Source organism: Corythoichthys intestinalis, chromosome 18 (assembly GCF_030265065.1).
Source record: "Corythoichthys intestinalis isolate RoL2023-P3 chromosome 18, ASM3026506v1, whole genome shotgun sequence".
Lineage (NCBI taxonomy): Eukaryota > Metazoa > Chordata > Actinopteri > Syngnathiformes > Syngnathidae > Corythoichthys > Corythoichthys intestinalis.
In genome coordinates, this window is record NC_080412.1 from 10024130 (window position 1) to 10036673 (window position 12544).

Sequence of the window (12544 nt, forward strand, 5' to 3'; positions counted from 1 at the left end):
AAATACACAAGTTTATATTGAAATTTTAGACAGCTTTCTTATCCCTTCAATTGAAAAGTATGTTTGGGGAAAATAAAATCATTTTCCAAGATGACGATACATCATGCCACGGAGCTAAAACTGTTAAAGCATTCCTTAGAGAAAGACTCATCCAGTCATTGTCATGGCCTGCAAATAGCCCAGATCTCAACCCTATTGAAAACCTGTGGTGGGAAAAAAATGGTCCACAGTAAGGCTCCAACCTGCAAGGATGATCTGGCAACTGCAATCAAAGAGAGTTGGCACCAAATTGATGGAGAATACTGTTTGTCACTCATCAGGTCCATGCCTCAGAGACTGCAAGCTGTCATAAAAGCCTGAGGTGGCTCAACTAAATACGGTACTAGAGATGTGTTTTGATAATTATTTCTTTGCTTGTTTCTCATGATTCCATATATTTTTCCTCAGGATGGAGTGATTCTATATTTATTTCCCTGTACTTGCTCTATAAAAGTAACTTTTACTGACCGCCACAATGTTTTTTATTCATTTCTTTTAGTGTTTCTGAATGCTAAAGAGTTGCACTTTTGGACAAATTCATTATTTTTTTCAGCTTTTTATGAGTTTATTCTACATAATAAAATGTCTGAGTGAATGCTCGTCCGAGACTGGTGATTCCATACTTTTTGCTAGGGGTTGTAGGTATCGTCTCTTGCCGTTTTGCCAGTAGGTGAAAACCACAAAATACGGAGGTTACTGTATGTATTCGGTTCAGTCTGTTTGTATTTTTGTGTTCACAAAACTCAAGAAAGAATAAATCGATTTTTATCGAAATTGCAGGAGGATTTTGCAATATGAAACGGCCCGGCAAAAGTGTTTAAATTTGGAGTAAATGAGGACAACTGTCACAAAGGTCAGAAATATACAGAGATGAGTAGAGTAGCCCAAAATTTTACTCAAGTAAGAGTTGCGTCACTATAAACTAAATAAATAATATTACTCAAGTAAAAGAAGTCATTCAAAAAAATGTACTCAAGTACAAGAAAAAAAGTATTTGGAGAAAAGCATACGCAAGTAAAGAGTAACATTTTGAGGTACTGACTACAATGTTTGACTTTTTTTTTTAACGGTAGTTTTTTTCCTCAGCACATAGTTATCTATATGAACTGTTATTATTATACCATACTATAATCTATAACATAACCACATTAAGACAAATAAAATTTCATCTAATGATGTTTGATAAACCTCTTCTTCTGTCAGCTTTACAGGTGGAGTTTGTTGGCGTCCTGCCCTGGGCCGTCCCGTCGCCGGTCTTGGCCCCCGGGATTTTCGGCCGGGGCTTGTCTGGTTGCGTCTGGCTGTGCGGGGGTCTCGTCGGGCGCGCGATAGTGTCGTGGGCGGGTGGGGGTGCTGCGCGGGTGCCGGTCCGGGGCCGCGGCCCTTCCCCGGCCGGCCGGGGTGGGGAGGAGTTGGGGTGGGGGCCAGGGGGTGTATGCGGCGGCCATGGTTCCCTCCCGGGTCCGCCCGGCCGGAGCCGCGTCTCCCTGTACCGGGTGCCGGGGAGGTGCCCTCTGGTGTCATACCGCGCGGCCCTCCTGGCCCGTGGGTGGGTTGTGGGGGGTGCGCTTCCGTCCCCTTGGTCTGTCCCTGGCCCAGTCCACCTCTCTGGGCCGCGGCATAAGCCGCTGCCCCCCTGCCGGCAGGGCCGTCGACAGGGCCTCTTGGGGCCCGCGGGGCCTTGGGTGGGGCTTGTTGTCCCTTGCCGGTGGGGTGGACGTCCCCTGGTCGCCGGCGCTCGGCATGGCGCCTGCTCGGAGTGCGGGGTGGGTGCTCGGTGGGTGGGTGGGGGGCGGTCGCGGAGGCGCCGTGGGTGATCTGGGGCGGGGATTGATCGGGGCCCTGACGCTTCTCCCGCCCTGCGGCCGGTGGTTCTGGTGGACGGGGCCACGCCCGCGCGAGCCTGCCTCTTAACTCTCGCACTTCTCACTTCGGCACTGTAAATATCTTTCACCCTGGCACTTACACGCTCATACATTTCTCCGGGGAGAGTTGGACGGGGCTTTACAGTCCCGGCCCGGCTCCCCCCTGTTTTTAATGCACCACACACCAAGGTTGTGGGATGGTTGGGACCTGTTGGGGGGGGGTACCTCATGGTTGCCTCCTCACAACAGGCCCCGCCATCCCTGCACCTTTTTTAAACGCACCACACACATCATACTCCACAGGAGAGCTCTGGCAAAGGGCAGTGGGACGGGTGGCTTGGCAGAAATTCCATGCTGCGGTCCCACTGCCCCAAGCCAAGCTCTCCTATTTTAATGCATACATTGCACTGCCCTCCCCTCACAATCCCATCACGGTGCTGGGTGATGGCTGCCAGCCGGGAACCTGGCAGCCACAGTAATAGGGTGGTAGGTGGGTCCCACACTTTTTCCTTATGGCGTGGCTCCTGGGGTGTGGCCTCCCTTCCGCCTGGGCTGCCGGCCGTGGAGGTGGGGTGGGGGGTCAGGGTTCCGACCTTGCATCGCCCCGTGGCAGTTCTCGGCGTTCCCCTGCCTCCGCCTTCCCTTGCTCTGACTGGACATCCGCCCTGTGCTCCGCCGCGGGTCGCTGGCTGGGCGCCGGTGTATCAGCGGGGTGTTGCCTGCACCGGCGGGGGGCCCTGCCCTGCCTTGGGCTTGGTGGGCCGCTGGGGGTCCCGTGGCGTGCCGTGCCGGTTGGGGGGCTGCGGCTGTGGCCCGGGTGGGCGGGCAGGGGTGGGGGTAGACGTGGGGTTGGTGGTGCGTCCCCTCCTGCCATCCCTGAAGGCCGGTTGATGGGTGCGCGGGTGGCCCGGAGGACCACCCTGGATCCTGGGGGGGGACGATGGCTCCTTTGCTGGGCGGCGGGAGGAGGGATGGACTGCGCTACCAAAAGTTTAAAAAAAGAAACCCCCCCCCTTTTTTTTTTTTTACTACCAAGTACAGATGCATTTTTATTGACATTGGGAGGAGGCAAAACAACTTGAGAAACGATTTACATTTACAAAATGTGTAAAAACTATATATTGCAATTGTGTGTATATATATATATATATATATATATATATATATATATATATATATATATATATATATATATATATATATATCTTTATATATCTTTATATATCTATTTATCTATTTATTTTTACAATAATTTGTTTGGTTTTTTTTCCATATGGCCCTCAAAGATAGCTATAAAATAATGCAATTTCATGTCCCTGGGGGACAAAATGTGTTTCTGCAGCTAAAATGCAAGTTCTTGTCTGGTTCCACTTCTCCTGTCTTTTTCACTCAATTTTGACATCTGAACCTCAAAGGTTTTGTCGAAAGCGCTGTAGTCCACGCGGAAGGCCCCTTTCTCCAAAGATATGCATGACTCAAAGCGGTGACCCCACAAGACCTCGTCCTCCGTGTAGGACGTCCTGGCCTGGCACGTCATGCCTAAGAAGCAATGACAAAGGGACATTTAATCAACCTCATTATTAACTTTGTCAGTGCCATTGATAATCATAGACCTTCAATCTTGTGTCTCTTAAAAACTTCATTAAAACTGTTTAAATGAGTCACTTGTAGACGTCCAATCCATTTTGACTGCAAGGGTTGGCTACAAATGAACATTCATTCACATGCTGGCAGCCCTTCCAGTTAAAGGTGCCGTTCTGGAAAATTGACATTTCAATGGTCAGGACACCATAACAAAACTTTTTTTTGTTTTAGAAACTGTGGAGAAATTGTGTCGGGCTTCCTGCTCTACTGGTCCATAAACTCTTTTGTAAAGCATCTCCACATTTAATTATTTATTGGTCAATCTTCACAGAGGATAAAGATTTAGGGTGGATAGAGAATAGATGGATAGATGTCATCGTTTAGAAGGTAAATATACTAGTCCTCCTGGGTCATTACTCAAAACCGCAATCATGGGCAAGAATGTTGACCTGGCTGCTGTCCAGAAGGCCATCATTGACACCCTCAAGCAAGAGGCTAAGACACAGAAAGAAACTTCTGAGCCAATAGGCTGTTCCCAGAGTGCTGTATCAAGGCACCTCAGCGGGAAGTCTGTGGGAAGGAAAAAGTGTGTCAGGAAACGCTGCACAACGAGAAGAGGTGACCGCACCCGGTGAAAGATTGTGGAGAAGGGCCGATTCCAGACCTTGGGGGACCTTCAGAAACCGTGGACTGAGTCTGGAGTAGAAACATCCAGAGCCACCATGCACAGGCGTGTGCTGGAAATGGGCTACAGGTGCCGCATTCCCCAGGTCAAGCCACTTTTGAACCTGAAACAGCCGCAGAAGCGCCTGACCTGGGCTACAGAGAAGCAGCACTGAACTTTTCCTTGGTGGTCCAAAGTACTTTATTCAGATGAAAGCAAATTTTGCATGTCATTCGGAAATCAAGGTGCCAAAGTTTGGAGCAAGACTGGGTAGAAGGAAATGCCAAAATGCCTGAAGTCCAGTGTCAAGTACCCACAGTCAGTGATGGTCTGGGGTGCCATGTCAGCTGCTGGTGTGGGTCTACTGTGTTTTATCAAGGGCAGGGTCAGTGCAGCTAGCTATCAGGAGGTTTTGGAGCATTTCATGCTTCCATCTGCTGAAAAGCTTTATGGAGATGAAGATTTCATTTTTCAGCACGACATGGCACCTGCTCACAGTGCCAAAACCACTGGTAAATGGTTTACTGACCATGGCATTACTGTGCTCAATTGGCCTGACAACTCTCCTGACCTGAACCCCATAGAGAATCTGGGATATTGTAAAGAGGAAGTTGAGAGACACCACACCCAACTATGTGGATGAGCTTAAAGCCGCTATCGAAGCATCCTGGGCCTCCATAACACCTCAGCAGTTCCACAGGCTGATTGCCTCCATGTCACGCCGCATTGAAGCAGTCATTTCTGCAAAAGGATTCCCGACCAAGTATTGAGTGCATTGCTGATATAATTAATTGAAGGTTGACGTTTTTTTTATTAAAAAACACTTGTTTTGTATTGATCGGATGAAATATGTTAATTTTTTGAGATAGGGATTTTTGTTTTTTCTGGACTTTTTGCCAAAATCATCTATATTAAAACAGTAAAAGGCTTATAAAAATAATGAAGAAATATATGAAAGTCTAATCAGTACATTACAGAAAATAATGAACTTTATCACATTATGCTAATTTTTTGAGAAGGACAAGTACTAACCAGAGGCTTCCACGATGCCCTCCAAGATAACGATGATTTCAAAACTTTCCCTCTTCAAACGCTGGGCCCCTATTTCCCAGAAGGGGCTGCTTTGGTTGATGACATGGGTGATGGTCTGGGGCTCCACCAGCAGCAGTCGATCCCCGCCTGTGTCATAACCCAAGTTGAGCTCTGACTGCTCCAACGGGATAAATTCACCCTCCTTGGTCTGCCTTGATTTGATAAGTTTGGCCCGGATCTTGGCATCCACCATGTGGCTTTCCCTCAAATCCCCGATACGGAAGAGCATGCACAACTTGTCATCTCGCTCGCATACGACGCAGTGTTTGCTGAAGATCAACGTCTGCGCCCTCTGCTGGGGCCGGGAGATTTTGACGAACATGCAGCCTACCATCAGAGCATCGATGATGGAGCCTATGATGGACTGCGCCATCAGGAGCACCACCCCTTCCAGACAGTTGGCTGTCACCATCCTGGATCCGTAGCCGATGGTCCTCTGGCTCTCCAAAGACAGCAGCAGTGCGGACAGGAAGCTGTCCACGTTTTCATAGCACGCCCGCCACTGTCGGTCGTGCACGTGCGCGATATCGCCTCGCAACCATGCGCCCAGGAAGTAGATCCCGCCAAAGGTCAACCATGTGAGGATGTAGCACATGGTAAAGATGAGAAGGAACCAGCGGTACTTGAGGTCCACCAGTGTGGTGAAAATATCTGAAATGAAGCGCCTTTTGTCCTCGATTGGCCCCAAGTTGACCCTGCACTTGCCGTCTTTGCTAACGTAACGCTGACGTTGGCTGCCGGTGGTCAAGTACGCCGACTGTGGGTCGCCTAAGAGCTTGCGCCGCTTTCTCTCAGTCTTTGACCCATTCCCTGTCTCAGGTGTTTGAAGGGAAATGTTGCTGCGACTGAAGGAGCCCCCCGATTGCCACCTGGAACTGAAACGTTTCAGTTTGCTGCCTTGATGTGATTGCTTAGGCTTTGGGGCCTCCTCAGTAGTTTCCATCGGAGACATTTGGACATCCCGCTGCTGGAAGGACATTGCAGCTGGGCTGCAGGAACTCTGAATCTGCAACTGGGGGTCCTCCTCAGGTGGAAGGTGAAAAGGATGAGCAGTCAGTTAGTTAAGTGTTCCAATATCAAAAATCCAAACACATTCGATTAAAAAGACAAAGCAATACCTGGTCAGTAATTGATTGAAATTGTGGTGCTGGCAGGTGTTTCTTCGTGGGACTCTCAATCCTCCCGTCGAAACTGTCGCACCGTCTGCTTTGAATCGGGGCCCCGTTGCTGCAAACCACAGTGGAAATCATCTTCGAGTGGCTTGGAGACGTTTGGATAGGATTGCTCTGGACAATGAAATTAAAAGCGTCTCTCGCTGGATTTGAAGAACAAATGCCAGATGGTTCACAGCCTGAGCCGCCATACTTGAGTATACGTTGAGGCTTCATCAGTGGGAAGTGGTCCCACCATACGCTTACCAATAGGAGATTAGCGTTAATCCTCAGAATCTATCGGAGAAACTCAAAAGAAAACCTTTGATTGGAAAAGATTACTCAACTGTTTGCCTGAGGCTTAAAAGAAAGCTTTGTCCAGATGTGGCGACTGTCATTTTTTCACTAGTTGTCACAATGCCCATGCAATTTTTGTAGTGCTTGTCCTAATAACTGGTGACTATCTCAGATGTCTTTAGATAGATGGAATGTTAAAAGTCTTGAAACACCGATGTATTTTTAAGGCAATCATCAAAACAGCACAGCATTTCCATAAGATGTTAACCATGCATAAACAGATGGCTGTCATACAACTCAAAAGGTAAATAAATCTATACTAGAAAATGAAATTTCAGAAGAAAATGCATGGGGATTCTTTGCTCTCCTATGGGTTACTTTATATACAGTGGGGCAAAAAAGTATTTAGTCAACCACCAATTGTGCAAGTTCTCCGACTTGAAAAGATTAGAGAGGCCTGTAATTGTCAACATGGGTAAACCTCAACCATGAGAGACAGAATGTGAAAAAAAAAACAGAAATCACATTGTTTGATTTTAAAGAATTTATTTCCAAATTAGAGTGGAAAATAAGTATTTGGTCACCTACAAACAAGCAAGATTTCTGGCTGTCAAAGAGGTCTAACTTCTTCTAACGAGGTCTAACGAGGCTCCAATCGTTACCTGTGTTAATGGCACCTGTTTTAACTCATTATCGGTATAAAAGACATCTGTCACACTCCAAAGTCCACTATGGCCAAGACCAAAGAGCTGTCGGAGGACACCGGAGACAAAATTGTAGACCTGCACCAGGCTGGGAAGACTGAATCTGCAATAGGTAAAACGCTTGGTGTAAAGAAATCAACTGTGGGAGCAATTATTAGAAAATGGAAGACATACAAGACCACTAATAATCTCCCTCGATCTGGGGCTACATGCAAGATCTCATCCCGTGGCATCAAAATGATAACAAGAACGGTGAGCAAAAATCCCAGAACCACACGGGGGGACCTAGTGAATGACCTACAGAGAGCTGAACCACAGTAACAAAAGCTACTGTCAGTAACACAATACGCCGTCAGGGACCCAAATCTTGCACTGCCAGACGTGTCCCCCTGCTGAAGAAATTACACGTCCAGGCCCGTCTGCGGTTCACTAGAGAGCATTTGGATGATCCAGAAGAGTACTGGGAGAATGTGTTATGGTCAGATGAAACCAAAATAGAACTTTTTGGTAGAAACGCAGGTTCTCGTGTTTGGAGGAGAAAGAATACCGAATTGCATCCGAAGAACAGCATACCCACTGTGAAGCATGGGGGTGGAAACATCATGCTTTGAGGCTGTTTTTCTGCAAAGGGACCAGGACGACTGATCTATGTAAAGGAAAGAATAAACGGGGCCATGTATCGAGAGATTTTGAGTGAAAATCTCTTTCCATCAGCAAGGGCATTGAAGATGAGATGTGGCTGGGTCTTTCAGAATGACAATGATCCCAAACACACAGCCAGGGCAACAAAGGAGTGGCTTCGTAAGAAGAATTTCAAGGTCCTGAAGTGGCCTAGCCATTCTCCAGATCTCACCCCATAGAAAATCTGTGGAGGGAGTTGAAAGTCCGTGTTGCCCAACGACAGCCCCAAAACATCACTGCTCTAGAGGAGATCTGCATGGAGGAATGGGCCAAAATACCAGCAACAGTGTGTGAAAAGCTTGTGAAGAGTTACAGAAAACGTTTGGCCTCTGTTATTGCCCATAAAGGGTACATAACAAAGTATTGAGATGAACTTTTGGTATCGACTAAATACTTATTTTACACCATGATTTGCAAATTCTTTAAAAATCAAACAATGTGATCTTCTTTTTTTCTACATTCTGTCTCTCATGGTTGAAGTTTACCCATGTTGACAGTTACAGGCCTCTCTAATATTTTCAAGTGGGAGAACTTGCACAATTAGTGGTTGACTAAATACTTATTAGCCCCACTTTAGATTGTCAGTCACTTTCTATTCATTTTGGGGCATTTTTGGGTTTCTTCCTTGTTGAATCATTAGCTGCCACTGACAGCGCTAGATGCCCAATCCATTTGAACTGTTAGGGGCAAATGGATTGGACCTCTCCCGACATGAATGGCAATTAAAGATGAGCATTTCCAATCAGTCCTCCAAGTTCAAACGAATTGGATTTTTTTACTTACAGTCATGTGAAAAAATTAGGACACCTGATTAAATAATTAGTTCTTTATTAAGAAATGTTCCCATATCAGTGTCTGATCTTGTTTTCTTTATCTCTGGAAAAGAAAGTGATTAGCAGGTAAACAACAGAAAATAACATTGTTTTACTCATTAAACCAAATATGTCAACAAAAATGCATATTTTAGCTGAAGAAAAAGTTTGGACACCCTACCACCTAATAGCTAGTGTTACTCCCTATGGCTGAAATAACTTCAATGAGACGCTTTTTGTTGCCATCTACCAGTCTTTGACATCGGTCTGAAGAAAGTTTGCCCCACCCCTCAACGCAGAATACTTTTAGCTTTGAGATGTTTGAGGGGTTTCTTGGATGTACAGCCAGTTTCAAGTCACCCCACATCATCTCAATGGGATTAAGATCTGGACTTTGACTCGGGAATTCCAGGACTCTCCATTTCTTCCTTTTCAGCCAGTCCTTGGTGGATTTATGGTTATGTTTGGGTCATTGTTTTGTTGCAGGGTCCAATTTCGCTTCAGCTTTAAATTTTTTCATAGATGATCTCACATGTTCTTCAAGCGCCCTCTGATACACAATCGAATTCATGGTGGATTCTATGATGGTGAGCTGGCCAGGTCCTGCTGTAGAAAAGCATCCCCAAACCATGACACATCCACATCCATGCTTCACAGTTGGTTCGAGGTTCTTTTCCTGGAAAGCTGTATTGGGTTTACACCAAACATGTCATTAGTTCTGGTGTCCAAATAATTCCATTTTAGATTCATCTGTCCAAAGAACATTATTCTAGAAGTCCTGGTCTTCGTCTAAATTCACTCTGGCAAACTTCAGTCTGGCCTTCATGTTTTTCTTGGAGAGCAAAGGTTTCCTCCTTGCACACCTCCCATTAAGGTTGAACTTGTGAAGTCTCTTTCTGATAGTAGAGGCATGCACCTTCACATCAACAGTAGCAAGAGCCTGCTGTAAGTTACGTGATGACATTTTAGGGTTTTTTGAGACTTCTTTTAGCATCTTGCGGTCTGCTCTCGGGTTGAACTTGCTTGGACGGCCAGACCTGGGCATATTGGCAGTTGTTTTGAATGTCCTCCACTTGTAACTATTTTCCAGACAGTGGATTGGCTGATTTTATATTCTTTTGAGATCTTTTGAAATCCCTTACCAGACTCATAAGTGTCTACTATCTTCTTTCTGAAGGCCTCAGACAGCTCCTTTGATCTCACTATGGTGTTTTCTCTCACTTCAACAATCAGGGACACACCGAATTAAATGTAAGGTTTAAACAAGGTAAGCCTCCTTCAAAACACTGGTTAATGATCTAATCATGTACACCTGATGTGATACCCCTGTGTGTGATTTTAGCCATTTTAAGTGGGATTGAATGACGGCTTGTCATAATTTATTCAACAGAAATTGCATTTATTTAAAATAAAATTTTACAGAAAGTTATTAAAATTTTTTTTTTTTTTTCCAGTTTTAAGTGATTAGTTTAGAGATGTCCCGATCGATCGGGATGCCGATCCAATCACGTCATTTTCAAAGTGTCGGAATCGGTAAAAAAATATCAAACATGCCTTTTTAAAAAAAATTTATTTATTTTTTTTAAATTAAATCATTTTCTAATTGTTTTTAACGTTAGAGACATTATATGTTACACTTATCCAGAGTCTTTAGTTTAGGCTTAAGGTAGGGTTATCAAATTTATCCCGTAAATTTTTAAAACATTTATCACGTTCAAATATTTAACGCAATTAATGCATGCGCTGCACGACCCACTCACACGTTGTCGCGTTCAATCCGTAATGGCGCCGTTTTACCTATATATAGAGCTAAAAGGAAGCGTAAAATGAGTAGACGGAATTTTGGCAGCCTTTGGAGCCTTTTTTTAATTAGTTAAAGCCTTACAATCCCTCTCCCTACAATTAGAAATATTGTGGGAAGCAATGTGGGGAAGAATGGTAGTAATTGATCTTTTTCTTAACAACCTATGTTATTTCCCAACGCAGAGAAGATATATCAATTGGTACCACTACGCACAGTCATGGTTGCACTTCCCATCATGCATTTGGGCTGAAGTTAAATGGCTACAGTATTATTTACTGAAAGCTCAACAAATACACTAGATGGCAATATTTAGTCACAATATAAAAAGTCACATTTATCTTTTGAGAATTACAAGTCTTTCTATCCGTGGATCCCTCTCACAGAAAGAACGTTAATAATGTAAATGCTATCTTGAGGATTTATTGTCATAATAAACAAATACAGTACTTATGTACTGTATGTTGAATGTATATATTCGTCCGAGTTTTATTCATTTTTTTCTTAATGCATTGCCAAAATGTATATGATCGGGAAAAATTATCGGGAATGATTGGAATTGAACCGGGAGCAAAAAAAAAGCAATCGGATCGGGAAATATCAGGATCGGCAGATACTCAAACTAAAACGATCGGGATCGGATCGGGAGCAAAAAAACATGATCGGAACAACCCTAGTTTAGTTCGATTTCATGAATCTCTCAAGACTGTTAAAATTAATAATAAATATCCATATGACCAAATATGTTAGAAAACACACATGCTTCCATAGAGTGTTCTAATTTTTTCACATGAATACATGTCACTTCCAGTTGATTTGGGGAAATTTTAAGGTCATTCTGTTGTTTTCGGTCAACTTTTCATGGGTTTTGGGTCACTTTCTGTAAATTTCAATAACTTCTTGTTAATTTTGGGGTAATTAAAGTATTTCCTTGGGTCACAAATAATGAACACCGGTGGAGATTTTATGCAGGTCTAAATTACAAATCAATAGGAGTGAGTGGGATAGTTTTTGTGCCATTGGAAATGAATGGTGCCATTGAAATGTTTGGCAAGGTTTTTGTAAAACTTTGACCTAGTTTTTGCCAAAAACCGCCCGATAACTTTTGTGTGCGTTGATTTTGTGATGACTTTTTTTTTATTGTACCAGTTATGAAAGAAAAATGAAACATATATATGGACGAAACCAGGAAATGGTTGGAGACAAAAGCAATGGAGAATTCTGAGGTGGCCATCGATGAGTCCTGATCAAAATCCCATTGAACACCGATGGAGAGATCACAAAATTTCTGTTGCAAGAAGGCACCCTTCAACTCTGAGGGACCTGAAACAGTTCGCAAAAGAAGAGTGGTCCAAAATTCCATCTGAACGGTGCACGAAACTTGACGAATATAGGAAGAGATTGCTTTCTGTTACTACTTTTAAAGGATGTGCAACCAAATATTGAGTTGATTGAGGGTGCCAACAATTCTATCCAGCCTGTTTTTTGAGTATTGTATCATACTGAAAACATTTGTAATTGCATTAATTTCTGTGACAAATGCTGTATTTGTCTGGAAAAATTCCAGTGGTACCAATAATTTCATCCATGACTGTGTATATATATATATATATATATATATATATATATACACACAGTGGGGAGAACAAGTATTTGATAGTCAATGGGAAAACCCATTGGCAGTGTATCAAATACTTGTTCTCCCCACTGTATATATATGGCAGAAAACACAGACAAGACTGAAAAAGCAGTTTCTGCCCATTCAGCCCTCTTTGAAAGAAACTGCTGTATTTTAAGCCAAAACAGCTGTTGTGTTTGATAGAACAATATGTCTTCATGCTGCCATATCAGATT

At 44.0% G+C, this 12544-nt stretch overlaps 1 protein-coding gene across 1 annotated transcript; it reads right to left on the reverse strand.

Moving 5' to 3' along the window:
• Positions 1-3246: 3246 nt before the first annotated feature.
• On the reverse strand, positions 3247-6494 carry LOC130906832 (G protein-activated inward rectifier potassium channel 3-like). Its single transcript, XM_057821494.1, has 3 exons — positions 6363-6494; positions 5185-6268; positions 3247-3443 (listed from the first exon to the last, which is right to left on the reverse strand). The coding sequence occupies exons 1-3, from the start codon at positions 6492-6494 to the stop codon at positions 3247-3249; spliced, it is 1413 nt and encodes a 470-aa protein (XP_057677477.1).
• Between the last annotated feature and the right edge of the window lie 6050 nt (positions 6495-12544).

Coding starts and splice junctions, on each gene's coding strand:
- LOC130906832 (XM_057821494.1), bottom strand. CDS start 6,494: ATGATTTCCACTGTGGTTTGCAGCAACGGGGCCCCGATTCAAAGCAGA. Junction 6,269..6,362: donor TTCAATCAATTACTGACCAG/GTATTGCTTTGT, acceptor CTTCCACCTGAG/GAGGACCCCCAGTTGCAGAT. Junction 3,444..5,184: donor GGGCATCGTGGAAGCCTCTG/GTTAGTACTTGT, acceptor ATTGCTTCTTAG/GCATGACGTGCCAGGCCAGG.